Here is a 25,686-nt window from a genome sequence, read left to right as displayed (position 1 = left end):
TATGTTTATTTTAGATTCTTTTGATGTATTGGTGGCTTAGTATCTCAAACTATCTCGGTTCAAATTAAATGACCAAAGTGATTAAAACTAGAAAAAGAGAATAGGGTAAAAGATGATTTAACTCAAACTAATAATTTAAATTACTAAAATACCCTAAGTTAGTTTTCACCTTTAAAAGATTACGCTACTCTTTTGCAGATCAACATTATGTTAATCATCATAATATTATGACTTATCCCATCTTAATGTCCCTATTTGAGAAAGATAAGCAGCTGGTGTATGTAGACATAGCCTCATTCCTTCTCTCCCCCTTTTTCAAGAATGTCCCTTTCACTTTATTGTCTTTTCTCTTTTATCTATTTTGAAGAATACCCCTCATCAACTTACTCTCTTTCCTCTTCTCCCGCTTTTTCAATAATACCTCTTCAATTTTATTGTTTTTCTTCTTTTACCCCTTAATTCCAAAGATGATGACTATGTTAAACACAGGTAAACTCTAATTCATTATAAAACATGACGGGTATCTTCCCCCAATGTTTATCCCGCATAAACAACAATTTAGATTTGATCTCACATGCAACTCAATGAATAGTTTCAACCTTACTCTCTTTTCTCTCATTCATTTCCCAGAATACGCTTCAATTGTATTGTCTTTAACCTTTTACCCGTTTTCTAACAATACCCCTACAACTTTATCTTCCCTATTTTACCCCCTTGACCACGAAAGAGAATGACCTTGCCATACACGAGTAAACTCTATTATATAGTAAAACACAACAGTTCACATCCCAATGTTTACCCCACCCCCAGAAGTAGAGTTGGGATTTAATCTTCCCACGAATCTCAAGGATAATTTTTCACTTTAATTATTCCCTTTCATCTTCTCCTTTTTAAGAATATCTCTCTAACTTTATTTCCTTTCTTTTTTTACATTCTAATTTTATTTTGTTTCCTCTTATCCCCATTTTTTCAATAATACCATCCAACTTAATTGCCTTTCCTCAACTATTGCCTTGACTTAAAAGAGTATACATGTGCCCGTATACACAGGCAAACTCTAGTATATACGTTTTTATTAAAATACAATTTGCTTGGGCTCGAACATTTCAAAAGGATGCCTGATATTTAAATTTGATTTTACATCTCACCTTCAAAACCATTAAGACTGATTAGTCAAATCCATTCAAATATGGGCAAGGATCCTTTGTTTAGCACCTTGTTCAATAATTGAAGGGTTGTCACATAGTAAAAAAAATACACCTCGGACCTCAGGTTTATAATAATAATAATATTAATATTTTGAACTTGATCAAATGCTTTGAAAATAGACTGTCACTAAACTTTCAAGTTTAAACGAAGAGATTTTACTATTGTACTTACGTGATATCTCTCAATCTTTTCGAAAGTGCTACCGAGAACTACAAGAAACGAATGCTACAAAGATCCCTCCAAATATATATACTCCCAAACATTATGGATGAAGGAGAAACTTTCAAAGAAGGCCACACAAAAGTTCATATTTTTACCTCAAAAGAGGGCTTAATTTTCCACACCATTATCGACTAGATGCTTTTGTTGCATTGGTAGATTATGATCTTAATCCATTTAAATCAAAAAATAAATCATCGCTTCAATATACCAAGATAACTCAAATGAGTAGAAATCTTTTCTTCAAATCTTTGAACCAAAAAGATGAAAATCCAGATCTCAATTGTTGCGTATTGTTCACTAACAATACTGAGATGACTTCGACAAGTCATCTTGGTCTTGGACGATTTTCAAATCATGAATATCAAGTGAAATGAAACAGAAAGACTAAGGTTCAAGAAAACCAGACGAAGAAAAAAAATCAAAAATACATTGTTCCCATTAATAATAAGAGTTGTGATAATATGATGCCCCCCTCTGGCACACACCCCCATCACAGAATTGTATATCATTTGCCTAAGGATACACAAGAAAAAGATTTATGGTAATGTGTATCCTGAGGCAAATGATCTACGGTTTTGCGGTTTGTGCGTGAAACCTGAAAATTAGAAAAACACAAATGTATAGAATCTTGAATGCATTTGCAACACCACATCTTCCCCACTTAATAATAAATAATAAATAAACATAACGATCATAGCTAGGTGATTCTCTATAAGAAATATTGGATTTTTTTTTTCTTTTTGATAACTAATATTGGATTCTACTTTTGGCATCATCATGCCATTGGGTGCTGGTCCAACTTAAGGGGTCAAAACAATGTGTAAGAAGAAATATTTGGATATCAATCACATTGATGATGATTTAAAAATAAAAAAATTGAAAAATAAAAATCCTCACTCAATTGGAACAGAGTGATTGTTGTCTCTTTTCGCCACCATCTCTTGATGAGAATCCAACTTCATAAAATGGAAGCCCATTCTATCCCTGTATTCTCCTGTACCATTACAACGGGAGCAATAGTCAAGCCCGCTTCCACCACAAGTCTTGCACCTGCCAAAGAGGTTGGGGAACTTTATCCAACGAACGTATAAAAAGGGTGAAAGAAAGAGTGAGCCCCGGTTGCAATATCACACACTCATGCTCATGTTCCCATGTAATCCCATGGCTGTCAACATTTAAGTATTTATATGATTACAGAGAAAAAGAATTCTCATGAAAATCAATTTCTCGTAAAAATGGTCCCGAGAAAATACATTGGTAAGGAAACGGTAGCTGATGTTTGAGATCATCTAGGAAAATGTCATTTTCCAGTGGGGGTCAAGCAAGAGAATATTTTCCCACCAAAATAGAAAAATCATTCTCTCAAAGACAATAATTTCCCATGAAAATGCACAACCATACACCTACAATCACATTTCCCAATGAAAATCATTTTCCCGTGTAATCATACAAACCCTAAGAATGTGCAGAATCAATAGGAGAGCTGAGGTTGTTAGTTGGTGCATAGAACCAGCATTTCACTACAAAAACATAACGTGGGCGTATTATACACAAAAACATAGCTAGATGTGCACAGTTTGTCCTGCCTGAAATAGTAACAAACAAAAATGAGATTTATTGAAGGTTGGAAACTTATTATCTCTTTCATGAAACTCAAACAATCCCACAATCTAAGAGTTAACCTACCAAGATATATTTTTCTAGCATTAAATAATGATAATGTATTTATTAGCTTTTTATAGGCATGTCTCAGTGGAAGTAATGAACTAATTGTGCCCAAGGTCTAAAATCTGAATCTTAATAGCTTTCTTACATGGGTGGATGAAACATATATGAAATGGAAATACAAGGATAAGAGACTATCACCACACCACAAGTCCTCCAAGATCTCAATAGAACCATAGAAGAACCAACCTTAGGCCTGAAATGTATACCACCTTATACTAATTGTAAATCCATTTCCATAAACCAATCTCGTAAGACATGCGAGAGTTTGCAAGCCACCTGTGATCACAACTTCCTAACTTCTCATTGATGCTCATCCCCCAAAAGTTAGCCCCTCTCGGCCATTCCACCAAAGCTGTATCCGCAAAAAACTCGTATTAATCGTTTTGAAATACCTAAAGTCCAGACTATCTTCCTCATAGGGCATGCAGACCTTTCACTAATAAAAAAGATGGGATCCATGAGAATGCTATTTATCGTCCCATAGAAAATAGATAATGTTCATCTCTAACCTCTCGGCAACACACATAGGGACAAAATCAAGAAATAAATAAATGGGCAAACTAAAGGTACAGGTTTTAAATTTTGATTTATATTTTTGTCCACTTGGAAATTGAAATATTTCTATCAGTGTTGAAATAATGTAGAATTTTGTAAACTTTAGAAAATATAGGTCTTTATAGAAAACATATGAAATATGCTTCGTTTTTTCAGTAAATGATTAAAAAAAATGTATAAGAACTGTTTTTATTAGTGCGTAAAAGAACATTCGTATAATAGAACTAAAAATCATTTGGAGTAAGAAAATCAAAAATATTAGTTAGACTTATTGTAATCATGTTTATGAAGTACATAAAACAAAGAGAGAGATCATAATCGCATGGACCTATAAACAACTATAACCTATTTTCTCTTCATTATCACTAAATCCAATCTCAAATACTAGGAGTTGGCTACTAATCACTATACATAATTTTAAAATAAAAAAACATACCTCATGGAAATGAAAATATGTTAGTGGCATTTCCTTCCAGTTCCTATGGAAATGGGAATGTTCAGTAAATTTCATGGAAATGTATCGAAATTTAAATTTCATCTCCCCGTGTTTAATGGAGGGACTTTTTTTTTTCTCTGAGGCCAACTTTTCTTTAACCATATCTTGCTAATAGGGTCCCTCAAATCGATTTTGACCTGCATGAAGCCCCAAAGGCAACCCAAGGAAAGAAGAAGGCAGATCCCCAAATGCGCTGCATCATACGCAAATTTTGTGAACCTTGGCCATAAAACGCCAGATGAGAACTGCTCGCCGAAAGGAGTGGAACGAAGTGTCGCTTCGAGAAACATGGGTATTGAAACTCTTAAAAACCCGTGGCTTCCCTTATCTATTGCTGTGTAACTCTTTCTTTCTTTATCTCATATATCGGTAGTCAAGAAAGCATTAATGAGATTGGTCAATTTGCTCTTAACTTGAAACCACACAACCTCCCCTCCCCAAACCTCATTCATAACCCAACAAATCATTTTATCTAATGCTTTCACCGCCACTATGAAAAGGAATAGATCACCTCATCTTAAACCCATTAATGAAGAAACCAATGGGATAATCAGTTAACAACACAATGAGAAAATGGCAATTGAAACACACATTAGTCCATTTCCACCACTAGGCCGAAACACATTCTCTTCAAAAGATAGTTTGGGAAATTTCAAATTGACGTGGTTATAGGCTTTTTCATTGATCTTACAGGGATTCCAAGGTAGCCACTCAGAGATCTAGAATCGATGCTTAATTTGCAATAAGAACTCCATCCATAATTTTTCAACTTGTAATAATAAGCCCCTTGGGAGGGAAAAATCCCCAACTCCAACACCTCATTAATTCTCAAAGACGAGGCCTTGAAGGTGATCTAATAAATTTTCCCTGCCAAGATAATCGGCCTAAAGATTCAACCCCTTCTATCTTAGGGATAATTAGAAGAAGTATTATTATTTCTACAAACCAAAAAGACCTCTTAATAAAACTCATCCATCCCCTTCATGAAACCTATCCTTATCAAGTTCCAATATTTTTTAGGGAAGGCAACAAGAAAACCATTAGCTAGGACCAGGGATTCTGTCTCCATCACCTCACCAAAAAGCTCATTGAACACTTTACAGATCCTCATCGAAAGGCCTCTACAGTAAAGAGATTTGATCATGGACAACCTATCAAAAGATAGCCCATCTAGGATGGGTACGTAACTGTGGTGTGTTATAAATATGTTAAATAAAATGTAAGAGTTTGGCAACATTACATTTTGGCACTCGATTTTACACCTATGATATCTTATTGAATTAATTATATATCTAGACATTGGCCAATGTGTTGGCCTTCTGTCCACAAATAAATTTTCAACATTGGAGAACATAGTCCTTTCCAACGGTTATGATTATGAATGTTGAACATTAATATAAAAATGTTAGTTAACATTTAAGTAGCCCACAAAACCTATGCTTTTTTTATTCTTGAATCAAATACTATAACTATGTAAGATTTTGACATGCATAACCATAACAATGCGCCAGAGGTATGCGTTTGTGTGAAAGATAAATAGCTAGACAGAGAGACCTCTTCCTTGACAGTAGAGGCAATCCACTCTCCCGCTTCCACCACAGACCACACAAGGAGGATGCGGTTTCCTTTTTTCTTCTTTCCAAACATTTGACTGAAACAATAAAAAAACCATAAACAAAACATTAGTAGGAACTATGAAGGTTTTCAAGGATGACCAATATAACACAATAAATTTTGCCTATTATAAGTGCCATCGTCATCAAGGCCTTAAACATGGTGTCGGCTGAATGAATCCCATTCCTCCATTCGATCTTGTCTAGATCCATATATTTTGCGTCACTTATTTGGTCTATCCCATAATTTCACGAATGCAGTCATTTCTAATTTTATCTTTGTTTTTTTTTTTTCAACTCATCCATCTCAGTCTCCTCATCTTCGCTACATTAAATCTATTAATGTGTTCCTTCTTGATCGTCCAACAGTTCAGTTCCATAAGACATAACCGATATTATTATTATATATTTCTCTTAAGTTGATTGGGATGTGTCAAGGCCTATAGGAGAACAAGAACAGTGTTTTTTAACATGTATTGTTTTTTCACATAAGTGAGATAGCCTTAAAGATATTTCTTAAATGGGTCGTGTTCTGGTTAGGGACATCAACCAATCTAACTCGTTTGACACGTTTAATTATCATGTCACCAACACATCGTATTGACTTGCGTATAACCTGACTTGTATATAACCCATTTAATGGTTTTGGTATATTTTTTGGGTGGTGGAACTTGATTTATGCTTTGAAATAAGTAATTATGTTAATGGTAGGTTGGTAGGTATAGGTTATAATTGTGTTTATGTTTGTGTTCAAGTCATAATCAAGTCGTGTCCACAAGTTATGCATGTAAAACCTAAATATAACACGACCCAATGTGTTTATTGAACGGGCTACTTGAATGAACAGGTTGGGTTCAAGTTGGGTAAATTTTCATAATACGGATACCCTTACCTCAACACAAACACGAACATGACACAATCTACCCATTGCAATCCCTATTCTAAGCCGCACCTCCACTTTAATTATTCAAGATAGGAGAACATTCAAAGCCTAAGTCATAAGGACAAACCAGACCCTATATGATATAACGCAGTTTAAAGTTCGTGTAGACTTCGATTCAAAGCAGACAAATATTGCATTGTTGTGGGTTTGGGGCGTTACAAATGGTATCAAAATCAAGGACGACACTTCCTTTTTGGTAGGGAGGTTCTCACAGCCTCGTCGATGCTCCATTGGCTAGACATGGAAAGGACTGGAGTCGTCACGTTGCGGGATGGAATAACAAGGAAGTGTGTGATTAGTCCCACATTGAATAAAGGAACGTTTAGAACTTTGGCTATAAAGACAAATTAGACCCTGTATGGTACTTTATGTTTTAAAGAGTTACATGATTCAGCCCAAAGCGGACAAAATGTATTGTTGTGGGGCGCGTTACATCTTCATTCTCCACATATTAAAACTTGCGAATCGCAAGGAAAAATCAAGTTGTATGTGTTTGCATGCGACTATTAGGTGTATTAGTGGCCATTGCATTTAAGCCATTAAGTTCTTATATAGAAAACTAATTTATTATTTTGACATATTTCTATATATATATATTTTAAACAAATGTGTTTATAAAATTACATTTATTGTCAAACTAGCTGGATGTGCACAAAAAATAATATTTAGTTCACTTGTTTATGTATCCTTCCAATAAATAACTCAAGTTTGTAATATAAATATCACCATTCACTCTGACGTAGGACATCTGCAATTCTAAGTAGTTTCCTAATTTTTTAAGGTTTGTTTCTATTTTATAGTTTTATTAAGTTTATATTTTCTAGTTATTTAGATACTTAAAATTCATTTTTATTATTTAAACTATAATTAAAAGTGTTTAAAAGTTTCAAATTTGAGTTTTAATAGAATTAGAAAGTTAGTATTATGTTATAGATAGGTTAGAAATATTAATTTTTAGTATTTTTGTAGGATTACAAATTTTGTTACAATGGAGTTATCTATATAAGGAATTCAAATCCGAAAATCAATAATCCATTCAATTATCTTTTATCTTTTAATTACTTTTTGACTTTATGTTTTATTTTTTTTCAAATTATTATTTGCTTATCCATTGAATCTAATTGATTCAAATTGATTTTGAATGTTCCATTGAACACAACCTATCAAATTCATTGATTCACATGCTTCCGCTACGTTAGACTCTGCATGTTAAAGAGCCGACTTGATTAGACAAATTAAAATATATTAAGTTAATGAAATTCATAAAAGTATTTTTTATAGTATAATTTAGCCCAATATTCCTTGGTGCAATAGTGTCAACTTTCATCTCAGGAACTTTTGAGTGAGTCCCACCCGACTTATTTTCAATTGCTTCCAACACCTCATTGGCTCTCCATTGTAGTTTTGTAAATTTGGGGATGCCCTCCTCGATACACGCATGCTAATGTGATTGGGTGATCCTGGATCTGTGAGCAATTATTTTATTTTATATTCAATCATAGGGAGGTGTTTTAAGTATGCCTCATCATCTAGGGACGCAACACAGAAAGGGCTCCGACTGGGGTACCCATTTAACTCAAACTGATAAAGATGGATCAAGACCTACCTTTTTATTGGATCCAATTTGAATCGGATCTCTTCAAATCTAATTGATTGAGAACCAAAACACCGAGAACCAACACTATTAAAATAAATTATTTGATGACTCGGGTTCTGGTTCCACCAATTTGAGAATCAAATTGGATAGGTACCAAGGCTCTAGTTATATATGACCCAAACCTTAATTGACCCCATTGACACCCCTATCCTGATCCACACTCTGATGATCTTTAATTCATCATCATTTCTAGCAGCCCTGTTTATGGGGTGGTGTTATGAGACTTTCAAATTTGTAATTCTCTTTAATTGAAGGGTGTATGTATGTTTTACCACAAATTAATGCAGAATACTCTCTTGTTTAGCAAAAAAAAAAAAAATGTGGATGAAAATGGTGAATGCAAGTAGGAAATCACTTTAAAAGATAGAAGGCCTTGCCATGGACAGATTGTAACGGAGGAACAGGATTCATCCAAGTGTTCTTTGGTGATAGAAAAAAGAAAAAAACATTTCTTTTTTTTAATAGCATCAAGAACAACTAAAATGATGCGATTCCTTTAAGGTGATTTAAGTTGGCATCTCAAAGTGGCACAAAGGCCACGTAGCTTTTGCTCCAACTATATAAACAAAAATCTTGAAATATAGATCATGAAAGTGACAATTTGCTTAGTTGGTAAAGTTTGTGGGTGATGATAATAGTCCTAGTTCATGAATTGCCGATCTCATCAAGTCACATACCTGTTGAATTAACCTAAAAAGTTGGATTTGGCTGAGTTACTGATTTGACCTTGAAATGTTGAAACTTAGCACAAGAGTTCCTACTGTCTTTGCTCGGTGTGGAATCATTTTCAGTGTAGGTGAGGGATATCACCATGGAGGGTTACGTACACTACTAAAAGTGTGGTTCCATTGGATCATTAAAACACTTCAACTCATTATATTGCACTTCCAATAACTTGTTAACTTAGATATATTCCAATTATGTTTTTGGATGCCACACAGGGATGGGTAGTCATGGAACTAATCCAAAATTAGGAAAGATTTTCTCTATTCATATAGGATGCCTGATGCCACAATTTTGTCTATTAACAAGGCCATATCTGGGATTGTAGGGCCTAAATAATTATCAAATATGTAGGAAGTAGTGAAACATGTAGACATATGTTCCATATTGTTAACCAGCCATTAATCCCAATAGATTGTCGATTCTTTCCATAATTTTGGTTGAGGGGAGCATAATCTTGTTCTGTCGTAATTGTGTCAACCCGTCTAATCTGCTTAATAAACAGGTCGTGTCCGAGTTAGGACCATCAGCCTGTTTGTACTTATTTAATTATCGCGTCATTTAACATGTGTTCACCCCGGCACCATCCAACCTGGGATAATTCATTTGATGGTTTGTGATAAATTTTTTTTTTTTTTTGGTGTGGAAGTTAGTTTGTGTGTTTGTGATACTGAATTTATGTCAGTGGATACGGGTATATTATCATGCCGCATTTCACAGATTATGGTGTGTTCAGCTAACCCAATCTGTTTATTAAATGTGTCATACACATCATGTCGTCTTAATGTGTTACCTCTTAAATAAATTGATTAAATTTTCAAAATACCTTAACCTACCTCAACCTACACAACACGGCCTGACCCAGCCCCCTAGCCATCCTTAATTCATCATTTTGAAAGATATGCCACAAACCATTAAATGAAGGATTTTTCTAGCCTCCATCAACACGACCAGCAGGATTTGACGACACACGGATTCCTTGGAGATCAGTTCCAATCTTCTCAAGATTAATGAACTAGATTTTACGGATTAAAGGGGGAGGAGGGAAGAAGAAAGTTAATAAATTAGGAGGGGAATCCCCTTGGATGTTAGAAAAATTAGCCATGGACTCATCAAGTGTTCCCAAAAAAAATTAAACATGCATAAAAATAAAATAAAAACCCTAAAATCATGTGCAACCTAACTCCTTTTGATATAGGTTGGCATCCCAAAGTGGCACAAAGGGCAATTATGTTTTTTTTCCAATCATATAAACGAAGATAAAAGAGACTTTCCATTTTTCACATAAAATATACAGATTTCAAATGATTATCACAAATTATTTCAACAATTCCTCTTGAAGAATCTCATCCTGCAATTTGGTGGATTCCCTCGTTTATACGTTCGATTCTTCTATGCTTTGAGAGTGATGGTGGATTGTATTAAAATTAGGGATGTCAATGGTTACATGGAACCAATTAATTGATTTTCGATCCACTATGAGAGACTTAATTAATTTTCGGATTGGTTATGGATAATTATTTTAAGGACCCATTAAAAGTCAGGTCTGTACCGGATACCCATCAGATATCCAATGGGTAAACGGGTAAATAGTAGTTTTTAAAATATTTAAAAGGATGTTTATATTTATTATCTTGTAGTATAATTAATTAATAATAATTACTAATTATATAGATATATTTCAATATTCAATATCTTCTTAAAGCTCAAATGTTACAAACAAATAGAAGAGTCTCACTGGCCTTACTAAGTTAGTAAGGATTTCCCCTTACTAAGGGTCCTTCAACTCACCTTGTGATATCAAAAAACATGATATGATGATTCAAGGTTGCTGAGGGCAAAATTCGATGAACTTTGAAAAAATAAACATTCAAAAGTTATTTTTCACCGTTAAACTTTTAAAAAGTTGGGTGGAATTTCGATAGCCATTGATTCTCAAACCTTGGATTAAACCCTCCAATTTTTTTATTTTTTATTTTTTTAGAGGGTTGAGATATTGGATTTAATGATATGGTAATCCATTTGAGCAAAACGACTCTTAGTTTGAAAGGTCTCATACCCCGAACTGAAACCGATGTTTAAGTTCGGGTTCGATTCTGGGTATACATGGAACCAACCCAAACCTGACCCATTGACACCCTTAATTAAAATCCCCTTTTGCATGTGCAAGTCACGTACTGGATGTGCATTTTGTATATAGGGTTTAAAATGGGTTGGATTTGATCTGATATCCAAATCCAAATTTAGTGTATTCAATTTCTTCAATAAATCCAAATTAAAAAAAATGGGTCGGATATGGGTTGATGTCCCTTGACTCGAGTTGGGTTCGACTAATTTTTTGAATTAAAAAGTCCCTTCGCCATGATCTGAACTAAAAAACTAAGGAATTACAACAATATTAATTTGGGACATGAACTTTTCATCCAAGTTTTATAAAATATCAAAAGAAACAAAATCTCTAAGAACAATAATCATCATCAGGAACCGCCACAATCAAATTGACATATTAACCAATCAAGCAAGTGCAAAAATGGGATGCCTACATTATCTCAAATATTAACCAAAATGTGAAAGGATACATGTCAATTATATGAAAGGGGTTATCCAAAACCTTAAAACAATCTAGCTGATTTATATTAATTTTATCTAATTTGGGAATGTATGCTAGGGGTGCATCTTGATCTAGTTCAAACCGAGAACCAAATCAAACCAATAACTTTGAGGTGGTTTGGTTTGTTTTGGAACAAATTGTGATTTGGTTCCGAGTTATGAAAATGGAGAACTGGTCAAATTTGGTTTGATTCTTGGATCAAACTTGTATAGAATAGAATCAAACCGAGAATCGACTCCCTGTGCAATAAATAAATATATATATATGTATATAATAATAATTTTAAATAATTTTAGGAGTTAGGACATATATTAGTGATCTTTTATGGATAAACTAATGACTTTTTATAGATAGATTAATGATTTATTGTATGAAATTTTATGTTTGTTTTTTTACATTAAAAAATTATTACTTACAATTTATAGAATATTGACAACTCGAATAATCAAACTAAACCAAACCGACTTTAATTCAGTTTGGATTGGTTTGATTTAAGATTTAGGGTTTAGGGTTTAGAGGTGCCACTTAATTCGATTTGAGATCAAATTCAAACTGAACCAACATAGGTCAGTTCCACTAAATAAGAATCCGAATCAAATTTTCTTAAGGCACATTAAAGTGCATTAAATGCACCTTGAGAATTGATTTTTCATAGTAAAATTATCCTCAACATTTTTATTATTATTTGTGTCTTGTTAACATTAAAGTGCCATAAAATATACTTTGGAAATTGGAATATGAGGGTATTATGATAAAGAACAAGTTTTTAAAAGGGCATTTTCAATACAAAATTCAATTTCCAAAAGTGTATTTATTGCACTTTAACGTATGCCCTTTATATATTTAATACATTTCAGAGTCCCTTTAAAATCATATGATTTGGTAAAATGTGATAAAGAGCAATAAATACACCTGGGAATGTGGGGATATTTTGGTAAAGTGCAATTAATACACTTTGGAAAATATATTTTGTACCGAAAATACCCTTCAATTTTTTTGATTTTTACCAAAATGCCCTCCGTTTCTAATTTCCAAAGTGTATTTATTGCACTTTAGCCTCAGATTGTTTGTTTCGAAGGTGTATTCAATGCATCTTAATTTGTGCCCTGAGGATAACCCTTTATTGAAGGAGAAAACGCTAACCTGACTATAAAAAAGGGACATTCAAAACGCTAACCTACTGAGACTTCAGTGCTTTTTACGAGTCCGATTAGCACGCCTATTATTGGAAAACTTTGGCATCATTTATTCTGTGCTGAGTCCTGATATTCGAACCAGAAATTCTTCACTTCTCGGATGACGTGTCATGGGTATAGAATCATAGATTCTTTTTCTTGGGATACAGATTTGCACATCTCCATGAAATCTTTGCAATTCTGTATCCAGAGGAAAGAATCTATGGTTCCGTGTCCATGCCAGGTCATCCACGTATTGACCGAGTGTAGACTTTCTAATTAGGAAATCATTAAAGGGTAAATTACATTTTGACCCCTGTAATTTGACATAATTCCATTTTAACCCCTTGATGTTTTGGTAATTGCACTTACTTCCCCTTTCACTGATGGGCCTAAAATTCTAATATTATTTTACCTTATTTTTTTAATTAAAAAATAAATTTTAAAATAAAAATAAAAATATCCCTTTTTAAGCATTCATTGAACCCATTCTTTTTTAGGCATATTTTTATTTATAAAAAGAATAACATTTTAAAGAAAGGTAAAATGGTCTTTATAAAAAGAACCTAATAACAACAATTTGACATAAAGGGGTAAATGAACCCATTAGATAACTATAAAGGAGATAAGTACAATTATCAAAACATTAGGGGGTCAACATGGTATCACACCAAGCTACAGGTGGCCAAAGTGTTATTTACCCTTATATAAACGAAGACCCATGCTTGGTCTAGGTCTAGGTCTAGGTCTAGATTGAAAAAAAAAAAGAAAAAGAAGTTCAATCCAAGGCGTTGATGGATCCCATAAAGTTGGTGGTGGTAGCAGTAGCATTGTACTTATGTCTGAGCCAATATGAAGTGATAGGAGGAATATCAGAAGGAGAAGGTTTGGAGTTTGAGAGACAACTCAAGAGTCTCAATAAGCACCCCATCAAGAAGACTATTCAGGTATTTTACGTTGGGCTTATATATTTCTAGATTTGTTCCTTTTTTTCTTTTATTTAATTTCTTAAACAAGACTCAACTTAATGCAAATGATAAAGGGGCCTAGGCTTTCTGAGTCGAAGCGCTAAAGGTTGATCCTAATCGAAGGATTATGAAGTTGACCCCTGTGACAGGAAGGATTAGTGTCCTCGACCATTTTTCAGGGGTCGACATTCCAGAGCCAAATCCGATGCTTAACATCCCTAAAGTTGGACTATAACAGTTCCAGTCTTGTAATTTTAAATTTGGATCGAGGATATGAGATCCAATCAAAAATTGGTTCTGGATCAGCTATGTCTCTAATCCCATCTGATAATATATAAAAGTACACAAATTTATTATATATATGTAGCCAACGTGTATATGTTTTGTTTTTGGGGATTTTTTTTATTTTATTTAAGGAATACAATGGACCGTGAAATCTATAGGGCTGAGGTGTTATTTGGACATGTGACAGTCCACCTGGCCCAAATGACAGGAATGGTCCAATCTCTACATGGTCCTTCGCACAATGCAACTCTTTCCATATACAAATGGATAATATGAAGCCCACTCCAATGGGATGTTTAGCCTTATAATTATAATAAAGTGGGCCTTACAATTGTATTTTATTATATATATATATATATATATATATATATATATATATATATATATGTTAGATTTCGCCAGTGCTTATGACAGGGCATCCAATTTGTGGGTTAAGGGGATAAAAAAAAGATGGAAAAGTAATAAAATTAAAAGGGTTAAAAAAAGTAAACAAAGAAAATAATAGGTAAATGGGTACTATTGAAAAAGAGAGGAAGGGAAAAGAAAAGAAAATAAACACATAAAGTTGAAGGGGTGAAGAGGGAAGGCAATAGAGTTTGACCCACACAAAAGGGTTGATGAGACGTTTGTCCCTCATAACTATGGTAAACGGTGGCTCCTATTATTGTATTTTATTATATAGATATATTTTTTTCTAGATTGGTTAGCAGGATTTGAATCCTACTTTAGAAAGTTCCATTGAAACATGTCAAATTGTCAACCAATAGAGCAGTGGGTCCAATCCCTACATGTTTATTTTATAATATTGTCATGAAGCTGATTTTGAATCGATTTGGACCTAATGCAAATCGCTTGTTGAGTCTAAGTTCCCACGGTTGTAAATAATCAATATTTGATGCTTTAACAGACGGAAGTAGGTGACACAGTCGATTGTATAGATATCCACAAACAACCGGCATTTGACCATCCTTTGCTCAAGAATCACAAAATTCAGGTATCCTATCTCCTCACTTTCTCATTATTTCATCTCTCCTTTTTTTTTTTTTCTTTCTCGGCAAGTGAGTTAATGGTAAATAATAAGTGGTTTAGGCCAGTTTTGAACCTAAGTTGTGGTATACCAAACCTTACCAACTTAGTTAAGTTGGCACATTCTTGTCATTATTTTAGCAACTTAAAAAAAAAAAAAAAGTATTATTTATGAATCATGGTATGATTCATGAACAACCCAAATTATCTATATGAATCATGCTTCACATAATGGACTCTCTGAGATATTATATGACTTGTCCAATATTTTGAAGATGTCCGATGTGAAAACTCAACAAGGTCACCTAATTTTTGTGTCTTTGATGTAACCTAATTAAACTTTTCTAAATATTTACAATTTATGAAAAATAAGATCCTTGTTTTTTTTATTGGATATTAATTTTAATCATCTTTTTGTTTGAGTTTGTTACATAGATGAAGCCTATTAGCCGTGTGCAAGGCTTGATTAATGGAAGTGGAACTTCATCATCAGGTGATAAACATTCCAAATTTACCAGAAGAAGTATAGATTGCCCACAAGGAACAGTCCCAATTCGAAGGACTCGACAGGAAGATCTAATAAGAGCTAAATCTTTCTCAAATACATATGCAACTAATATTCATCCACATTCAACATATTTCTCAGCTCAACAAGTATGTCATCATTGTTCATTCGAATGTGAATATTATTCCAAGTTCTCCTTGAAAGTTGTACAAAATTTTCAAATTTTCTTTTTTGATCTCATTGTTTTGATCTCTTTTAGTTATTTATTTGTTGTCACTCAGTTAGCAATTCTTCGAACGATCAAGGATACAAATAAAACCTATTCGGGAGTTTCTGGCCACATCAATCTACAAAATCCAAAAGTGGGAGAAGATCAAGGTAGTTCAGCTCAAATGTGGGTTGAAAATGGTGCTTCTACTCAACTCAACGGTTTGCAGGCTGGATGGATGGCAAGTCATGTTCTAATTAAACTTGTAATATGAACTCAGTCAAATTATTATTATTTGTTTCATAAACTAACATGAAGTAATTTAACAGGTGGCACCACCATTGTTTGGTGACGACAAAACTCGATCATTTATATTTTGGACTGTAAGTTTGAATTGTAAAAGTTTTACAATTTTTATCAAAGTTTTTTATTTATTTTTTCAATTTATTGACTAAATGATTTACTTATTATTATTATTTTTCGTATTTCAATAGGCAAATGGGGGGACGGGCTGCTTCAATTTTCTTTGCAGTGGCTTTGTTCAAGTTGCCAAAGACCATCTCATTGGAGACATCATGGGGCCAATCTCGGAATATAATGGAAAGCAATATAATATTCGAATGACGATATTTCAAGTAAAATAATAATATTCTTTACTTTCATCATCATCTAGAATTGAATCCAATCACCCCATTTCGTGAGCCAAATTTGATGATTTTACAATTTCGGCTAAGTGATCATTTTAATTCCCAAAACATGAACGTGTGAAATCCCACATTTTTCAAGTGAAAAGATACAAGGTTTGTAGTAACAAACTCGCTGTTTTTTACCCCAAAGCGACAATCTCGCTAAAAGTAGCGAGATTGTCACTTTAAACTTGTGAAACTGTCACTTTAAAACCTCTCATAGTGTTATTGTTCACGTTTTGGTAAGTAAAATGAACAGTGAGCCAGAATCGTAATTTTGTCAAAAGTTGCTCACGTTTTCGTTAATAATATCTCCATCATCACCATTTTCATTCTTCCAATCAGTCTATTTTTGGAGTCCTCATTTGCATGTAATGATAGTAATTATATCATTAACTTGTATAATTTTGTAATGGAAGGATGTAGGTACTGGACATTGGTGGCTTACATTTGAAGAAACAATAAATGTGGGTTATTGGCCCAAGGAATTACTCCCAAATTTAATGAGAGGTGCTTCTCTTGTTGCTTGGGGAGGACTTGCGAGGGGCTCTTCTTATGGACACATGCCCCCAATGGGTAGTGGGCACTTCCCTGATAATAACTTCCATCATTCATGTTGGTTTAAAAAAATTCAAGTCGTTAATACATCTAATTATTTGGTAAATCCTGAAGAGAAGCGTTTGGAAAAAATTCTAGACAACCGTGATTGCTATGACTTGACATATGATGGGTATCTATCGAAAGCATTGGGACATGCTTTCTTTTTTGGTGGCCGTGGGGGAGATTGTTGAGTGTGTAAGGCAGAGCTAATAATTTTCAAGAAACATAATAAGGTAGCAAAATAATAAAGTATTTCTTTATGTTTGGTGGCCTTGGAAGAGATTGTTGGGTTTATCTTCTTTATTTTGATATTTAATCTTGACTTCTTCCTCCATTTGTTCCAAATTATGATTGATATGTTATTTTATTTTCTTGAAAAGTCGTTTAAGGTTGAAAATTGCCTGACATATATGAGATGGGAGAGTTTGATTTAAAACTATGCTTCAAAGTGAAAGCTAGATTAGACAACATGGAAGTTTATGTTTATTTTAGATTCTTTTGATGTATTGGTGGCTTAGTATCTCGAACTATCTCGGTTCAAAATTAAATGACCAAAGTGATTAAAACCCTAGAAAAAGAGAATAGGGTAAAAGATGATTTAACTCAAACTAATAATTTAAATTACTAAAATACCCTGAGTTAGTTTTCACCTTTAAAACATTACGCTCCTCTTTTGCAGATCAACATTATGTTAATCATCATAATATTATGACTTATCCCATCTTAATGTCCCTATTTGAGAAAGATAAGCAGTTGGTGTATGTAGACATAGCCTTATCCCTTCTCTCCCCCTTTTTCAAGAATGTCCCTTCCACTTTATTGTCTTTTCTCTTTTATCTATTTTGAAGAATACCCCTCATCAACTTACTCTCTTTCCTCTTCTCCCTCTTTTTCAATAATACATCTTCAATTTTATTGTTTTTCTTCTTTTACCCCTTAACTCCAAAGATGATGACTATGTCAAACACAGGTAAACTGTAATACATTATAAAACATGACGGGCATCTTCCCCCAATGTTTATTCCTCATAAACAACAATTTAGATTTGATCTCACATGCAACTCAATGAATAGTTTCAACCTTACTCTCTTTTCTCTCCTTCCTTTCTAAGAATACCCTTTAATTGTATTGTCTTTAACCTTTTACCCGTTTTCTAACAATACCCCTACAACTTTATCTTCCCTATTTTACCCTCTTGACCACGAAAGAGAATGACTTTGCCATACACAAGTAAACTCTATTATATAGTAAAACACAACAGTTCACATCCCAATGTTTACCCCACCCCCTTACGTAGAGTTGGGATTTAATCTTCCCACGAATCTTAAGGATAATTTTTCACTTCAATTATTCCCTTTCATCTTCTCTTTTTCAAGAATACCTCTCCAACTTTATTTCCTTTCTTCTTTTACAATCTAATTTTATTTTCTTTCCTCTTATCCCCATTTTTTCAATAATACCATCCAACTTAATTGCCTTTCCTCAACTATTGCCTTGACTTAAAAGAGTATGCATGTGCCCGTATACACAGGCAAACTCTAATATATACGTATTTTATAAAATACAATTTGCTTGGGCTCGAACATTTCAAAAGGATGCCTGATATTTAAATTTGATTTTACATCTCACCTTGACAACCATAAAGACTGATTAGTCAAATCCATTCAAATATGGGCAAGGATCCTTTGTTTAGCACCTTGTTCCACTTTTTCCATAATTGAAGGGTTGTCACATAGTAAAAAAAATACACCTCGGACCTCAGGTTTATAATAATAATAACATTAATATTTTGAACTTGATCAAAAGCTTTGAAAATAGACTGTCACTAAACTTTCAAGTTTAAACAAAGAGATTTTACTATTGTACTGACGTGACATCTCTCAATCTTGTCGAAAGTGCTACCGAGAACTACAAGAAACGAATGCTACAAAGATCCCTCCAAATATATATACTCCCAAACATTATAGGTGAAGGAGAAACTTTCAAAGAAGGCCACACAAAAGTTCATACTTAATTTTCCACACCAGTATCGACTAGATGCTTTTGTTGCATTGGTAGATTATGATCTTGATCCATTTAAATCAAAAAATAAATCATCGCTTCGATATACCAAGATAACTCAAATGAGTCGAAATCTTTTCTTCAAATCTTTGAACCAAAAAGATGAAAATCCAATCTCAATTGTTGCGTATTGTTCACTAACAATACTGAGATGACTTCGACAAGTCATCTTGGTCTTGGACGATTTTCAAATCATGAATATCAAGTGAAATAAAACAGAAAGACTAAGGTTCAAGAAAACCAGACGAAGAAAAAAAAATCAAAAATACATTGTTCCCATTAATAATAAGAGTTGTGATAATATGATGCCCCCCTCTGGCACACACCCCCATCACAGAATTGTATATCATTTGCCTCAGGATACACAAGAAAAAGATTTATGGTAATGCATATCCTGAGGCAAATGATCTACGATTTTGCGGTGTGTGCGTGAAACCTGAAAATTAGAAAATTAGAAAAACACAAATGTATAGAATCTTGAATGCATTTGCAACACCACATCTTCCCCACTTAATAATAAATAATAAATAAACATAACGATCATAGTTAGGTGATTCTCTATAAGAAATATTGGATTCTTTTTTTCTTTTTGATAACTAATATTGGATTCTACTTTTGGCATCATCATGCCATTGGGTGCTGGTCCAACTTAAGGGGTCAAAACAATGTGTAAGAAGAAGTATTTGGATATCAATCACATTGATGATGATTTAAAAATAAAAAAATTGAAAAATAAAAATCCTCACTCAATTGGAACAGAGTGATTGTTGTCACTTTTCGCCACCTTCTCTTGATGAGAATCCAACTTCATAAAATGGAAGCCCATTCTATCCCTGTATTCTCCCGTACCATTACAACGGGAGCAATAGTCGAGCCCGCTTCCACCACAAGTCTTGCACCTGCCAAAGAGGTTGGGGAACTTTATCCAACGAACGTATTAAAAGGGTGAAAGAAAGAGTGAGCCCCAGTTGCAATATCACACACTCATGCTCATGTTCCCATGTAATCCCATGGCTGTCAACATTTAAGTATTTATATGAGTACAGAGAAAAAGAATTCTATGAAAATCAATTTCTCGTAAAAATGGTCCCGAGAAAATACATTGGTAAGGAAACGGTAGCTGATGTTTGAGATCATCTAGGAAAATGTCATTTTCCTGTGGGGGTCAAGCAAGAGAATATTTTCCCACCAAAATAGAAAAATCATTCTCTCAAAGAAAATAATTTCCCATGAAAATGCACAACCATACACCTACAATCACATTTCCCAATGAAAATCATTTTCCCATGTCATCATACAAACCCTAAGAATGTGCAGAATCAATAGGAGAGCTGAGGTTGTTAATTGGTGCATAGAACCAGCATTTCACTAAAAAACATAATGTGGGCGTATTATACACGAAAACACATCAGAATGAAATATCTCACCATTTAGGCCATTCCCCTTTTGGAAGCATAGCTAGATGTACACAGTTTGTCCTGCCTGAAATAGTAACAAACAAGAATGAGATGTATTGAAGGTTGGAAACTTATTATCTCTTTCATGAAACTCAAACAATCCCACAATCTAAGAGTTAACCTACCAAGATATATTTTTCTAGTATTAAATAATGATAATGTATTTATTAGCTTTTTATAGGCATGTCTCAGTGGAAGTAAGGAACTAATTGTGCCCAAGGTCGAAAATCTGAATCTTAATAGCTTTCTTACATGGGTGGATGAAACATATATGAAATGGAAATACAAGGATAAGAGACTATCACCACACCACAAGTCCTCCAAGATCTCAATAGAACCATAGAAGAACCAACCTAAGGCCTGAAATGTATACCCCCTCAATACTAATTGTAAATCCATTTCCATAAACCAATCTCGTAAGACATGCGAGAGTTTGCAAGCCACCTGTGATCACTATACATAATTTTAAAATCAAAAAACATACCTCATGGAAATGAAAATATGTCAGTGGCGTTTCCTTCCAGTTCCTATGGAAATGGGAATATTCAGTAAATTTCATGGAAATGTATCGACATTTAAACTTCTTCTCCCCGTGTTTAATGGAGGAACTTTTTTTTTTTCTCTGAGGCCAACTTTTCTTTAACCATATCTTGCTAATAGGGTCCCTCAAATCGATTTTGACCTGCATGAAGCCCCAAAGGCAACCCAAGGAAAGAAGAAGGCAGATCCCCAAATGCGCTGCATCATACGCAAATTTTGTGAACCTTGGCCATAAAACGCCAGATGAGAACTGCTCGCCGAAAGGAGTGGAACGAAGTGTCGCTTCGAGAAACATGGGTATTGAAACTCTTAAAAACCCGTGGCTTCCCTTATCTATTGCTGTGTAACTCTTTCTTTCTTTATCTCATATATCGGTAGTCAAGAAAGCATTAATGAGATTGGTCAATTTGCTCTTAACTTGAAACCACACAACCTCCCCTCCCCAAACCTCATTCATAACCCAACAAATCATTTTATCTAATGCTTTCACCGCCACTATGAAAAGGAATAGATCACCTCATCTTAAACCCATTAATGAAGAAACCAATGGGATAATCAGTTAACAACACAATGAGAAAATGGCAATTGAAACACACATTAGTCCATTTCCACCACTAGGCCGAAACACATTCTCTTCAAAAGATAGTTTGGGAAATTTCAAATTGACGTGGTTATAGGCTTTTTCATTGATCTTACAGGGATTCCAAGGTAGCCACTCAGAGATCTAGAATCGATGCTTAATTTGCAATAAGAACTCCATCCATAATTTTTCTACTTGTAATAATAAGCCCCTTGGGAGGGAAAAATCCCCAACTCCAACACCTCATTAATTCTCAAAGACGAGGCCTTGAAGGTGATCTAATAAATTTTCCCTGCCAAGATAATCGGCCTAAAGATTCAACCCCTTCTATCTTAGGGATAATTAGAAGAAGTATTATTATTTCTACAAACCAAAAAGACCTCTTAATAAAACTCATCCATCCCCTTCATGAAACCTATCCTTATCAAGTTCCAATATTTTTTAGGGAAGGCAACAAGAAAACCATTAGCTAGGACCAGGGATTCTGTCTCCATCACCTCACCAAAAAGCTCATTGAACACTTTACAGATCCTCATCGAAAGGCCTCTACAGTAAAGAGATTTGATCATGGACAACCTATCAAAAGATAGCCCATCTAGGATGGGTACGTAACTGTGGTGTGTTATAAATATGTTAAATAAAATGTAAGAGTTTGGCAACATTACATTTTGGCACTCGATTTTACACCTATGATATCTTATTGAATTAATTATATATCTAGACATTGGCCAATGTGTTGGCCTTCTGTCCACAAATAAATTTTCAACATTGGAGAACATAGTCCTTTCCAACGGTTATGATTATGAATGTTGAACATTAATATAAAAATGTTAGTTAACATTTAAGTAGCCCACAAAACCTATGCTTTTTTATTCTTGAATCAAATACTATAACTATGTAAGATTTTCACATGCATAACCATAACAATGCGCCAGAGGTATGCGTTTGTGTAAAAGATAAATAGCTAGACAGAGAGACCTCTTCCTTGACAGTAGAGGCAATCCACTCTCCCGCTTCCACCACAGACCACACAAGGAGGATGCGGTGTCCTTTTTTCTTCTTTCCAAACATTTGACTGAAACAATAAAAAAACCATAAACAAAACATTAGTAGGAACTATGAAGGTTTTCAAGGATGACCAATATAACACAATAAATTTTGCCTATTATAAGTGCCATCGTCATCAAGGATTTGGGCTATCCCTTAATTTCACGAATGCAGTCATTTCTAATTTTATCTTTGTTTTTTTTTTCAACTTATCCATCTTAGTCTCCTCATCTTCGCTACGTTAAATCTATTAATGTGTTCCTTCTTGATCGTCCAACAGTTCAGTTCCATAAGACATAACCGATATTATTATTATATATTTCTTTAAGTTGATTGGGATGTGTCAAGGCCTATAAGAGAACAAGAACAGTGTTTTTTAACATGTGTTATTTTTTCACATAAGTGAGAGAGCCTTAAAGATACTTCTTAAATGGGTCATGCTCGGGTTAGGGACATCAACCAATCTAACTCGTTTGACACGTTTAATTATCATGTCACCAACGCATCGTATTGACTTGCGTATAACCTGACCTGTATATAACCCATTTAATGGTTTTGGTATATTTTTTGGGGGGTGGAACTTGATTTATGTTTTGAAATACGTAATTATGTTAATGGTAGGTTGGTAGGTATAGGTTATAATTGTGTTTATGTTTGTGTTCAGGTCATAATCAAGTCGTGTCCACAAGTTATGCATGTAAAACCTAAATATAACACGACCCAATGTGTTTATTGAACGGGCTACTTGAATGAACAGGTTGGGTTCAAGTTGGGTAAATTTTCATAATACGGATACCCTTACCTCAACACAAACACGAACATGACACAATCTACCCATTGCAATCCCTATTCTAAGCCGCACCTCCACTTTAATTATTCAAGATAGGAGAACATTCAAAGCCTAAGTCATAAGGACAAACCAGACCCTATATGATATAACGCAGTTTAAAGTTCGTGTAGACTTCGATTCAAAGCAGACAAATATCGCATTGTTGTGGGCTTGGGGCGTTACAAATGGTATCAAAATCAAGGACGGCACTTCCTTTTTGGTAGGGAGGTTCTCACAGCCTCGTCGATGCTCCACTGGCTAGACATGGAAAGGGCTGGAGTCGTCACGTTGCGGGATAGAATAACAAGGAAGTGTGTGATTAGTCCCACATTGAATAAAGGAACGTTTAGAACTTGGGCTATAAAGACAAATCAGACCCTATATGGTACTTCGTGTTTTAAAGAGTTACGTGATTCAGCCCAAAGCGGACAAAATGTATTGTTGTGGGCCTGGGCGTTACATCTTCATTCTCCACATATTACAAGCAGTATAGTCCAAGTCACCAAAGAAACAGCCGAGGAGGGTTCACTAGGATTATTACTTTCAGCTATTAAATTCACAATAACTAAAGAAATTCAAATAACATCCAGAATTTCATTATTTGATGAAATTAAGATAGTTTTCATTTTTATTTTTTTTATAATCAAAATAGCTTTCTTCAACACCCACATCCACATATACATGATAATCACATATCAAAAGTTTGTATTATACAGTTAGGCTTTGTTGTTTGGACTCTCCTAAAAAGCTTAACCACTCCACAAACTATCTTGTCTCATCTAATCCCCCACAAAAACAGACGAGTCAACTCATCTCGGATGAGTCACCTCATTAAAATCGGTTTTTTTTAATTGTTTTTCTATGATAAGATTAAATAATAGCTATTTAGTTACATAATCAAAATTTTATATAAAAACACAAACATTTAAATTATTAAGAATTGATTGTTTCATATAAAATTCACAAAACCCAATTTTTGTCTGGGCAGAGTTTTCATGAACACTACCGATATTTTCAAAATATCATGAGTCATCTTAGACATCTGACGAGTCAATGTGAAATCTCGCCGTGTTACTAAGAAAGTAAATCCGCTAACTTGAGCACGGGCGGGAGGAGGGCTTACCTCAGTTCTAACGACCCAAGACGGTTTGGAGACGGAGAAAGGAGGCAAAGGGTTTGGTTTTCTGGGAAAAGCGTCACATGAAACTGCTTCCAATTTAACGGCCGTTATCAGACTTGCAGTACTCACTGCCATCAATCAAGGTTTTATTCTGCTTTCCGAGAATCTATACCGTTGATTTCCCAAGGAAATTGAGTGTGGGCCCTTGAATTCCGGAGTAACCTCGTCCACTCTCCGCCAGATGAGTCTGGTGGGTGGAGCCGTAGACGCTGCTTTGATTTAGAGTAGATATTGGTCTTCTCATTGGATTCACTGTAGGGAGCATTACAACCCTTCAAGAATCTATAGTACGTGCGAACTGTATTTGAAATGACCAAAACGCCCACAGAATTACTGAATAATGTTTTTTTAAGGGCGTGTTTGCTCTTATACTAAAATTCACTTCTTGCTTATATTCTTATTCTAGAATCGAAAGTTCTTAAATCTATTTTTTGTATTCTTTGGGTACTAGAGAGGTCTTTGTGCACTAGTTAGTGTAATATTCATTATTATCACAATTGTATAAAGAAAGTCAAATTGATGAGATTATTACTATAAACTCTGAAATCAGAATTGGGCACCATCTCAAATTTTATCCCCTTCAGAAAATCATTTTCCTAAAGAGAAAAAAAATTGACTTTCCCACAATTGCGAGTAAATCATATTTCCTTGCAAACCAATTCTCGGTGTATCACATTTGTTTTAAATTTTGATTTTCCCATGAGTTTTCCCTGCAAGCAAACAAAAGATATGGAGGATGTAACATCATCATTCACAAGAGGATGTAAATCGTTAATACATTC

The 25,686-nt window shown here is 34.3% G+C and overlaps 2 protein-coding genes across 4 annotated transcripts; one reads left to right on the top strand and one right to left on the bottom strand.

The window, feature by feature from the left end:
* Window positions 1-2,064: 2,064 nt before the first annotated feature.
* Window positions 2,065-25,442, bottom strand: ENA (DnaJ/Hsp40 cysteine-rich domain superfamily protein). 3 transcript variants are annotated; one of them, XM_086437124.1, is made up of 4 exons: window positions 24,848-25,420; window positions 22,827-22,923; window positions 20,699-20,753; window positions 2,065-2,596 (listed from the first exon to the last, which is right to left on the bottom strand). In XM_086437124.1, the coding sequence occupies exons 1-4, from the start codon at window positions 24,977-24,979 to the stop codon at window positions 2,452-2,454; spliced, it is 429 nt and encodes a 142-aa protein (XP_086293250.1). In that variant the 5' UTR covers window positions 24,980-25,420; the 3' UTR covers window positions 2,065-2,451. The 3 variants fall into 3 exon arrangements, with proteins under 3 accessions (XP_086293250.1, XP_086293251.1, XP_086293249.1); XM_086437123.1 differs by lacking the exon at window positions 2,065-2,596 and adding an exon at window positions 19,754-20,170 and having other exon boundaries at window positions 24,848-25,276; XM_086437125.1 differs by lacking the exons at window positions 2,065-2,596; window positions 20,699-20,753; window positions 22,827-22,923 and adding exons at window positions 3,041-3,511; window positions 5,765-5,861 and having other exon boundaries at window positions 24,848-25,442.
* LOC147408220 (protein neprosin-like) lies at window positions 13,689-17,544 on the top strand. The gene is made up of 7 exons (XM_086432888.1): window positions 13,689-13,879; window positions 15,093-15,179; window positions 15,647-15,865; window positions 15,998-16,165; window positions 16,254-16,307; window positions 16,419-16,559; window positions 17,030-17,544. Exons 1-7 carry the CDS (start codon window positions 13,727-13,729, stop codon window positions 17,399-17,401), a joined length of 1,194 nt encoding a protein of 397 aa, XP_086289014.1. The 5' UTR covers window positions 13,689-13,726; the 3' UTR covers window positions 17,402-17,544.
* Window positions 25,443-25,686: the final 244 nt, after the last annotated feature.

Source organism: Akebia trifoliata, chromosome 3 (assembly GCF_017979445.1).
Source record: "Akebia trifoliata isolate Shusen 1 chromosome 3, ASM1797944v1, whole genome shotgun sequence".
Taxonomy (NCBI): Eukaryota; Viridiplantae; Streptophyta; class Magnoliopsida; order Ranunculales; family Lardizabalaceae; genus Akebia; species Akebia trifoliata.
The sequence above is the reverse complement of the archived record's forward strand: the minus strand, read 5'-3'. Positions and strand labels throughout refer to the sequence as shown.

Excerpts from the sequence above, each read along its gene's own strand:
- LOC147408220 (XM_086432888.1), top strand. The coding sequence starts at position 13,727 with ATGGATCCCATAAAGTTGGTGGTGGTAGCAGTAGCATTGTACTTATGT. Across the intron at positions 13,880-15,092 it reads CCATCAAGAAGACTATTCAG|ACGGAAGTAGGTGACACAGT; the intron begins GTATTTTACGTT and ends ATGCTTTAACAG. Across the intron at positions 15,180-15,646 it reads TCAAGAATCACAAAATTCAG|ATGAAGCCTATTAGCCGTGT; the intron begins GTATCCTATCTC and ends TTTGTTACATAG.
- ENA (XM_086437123.1), bottom strand. The coding sequence starts at position 24,979 with ATGGCAGTGAGTACTGCAAGTCTGATAACGGCCGTTAAATTGGAAGCA. Across the intron at positions 22,924-24,847 it reads CTTGGGTCGTTAGAACTGAG|TCAAATGTTTGGAAAGAAGA; the intron begins GTAAGCCCTCCT and ends TTATTGTTTCAG. Across the intron at positions 20,754-22,826 it reads CCTCTACTGTCAAGGAAGAG|GCAGGACAAACTGTGTACAT; the intron begins GTCTCTCTGTCT and ends TTACTATTTCAG.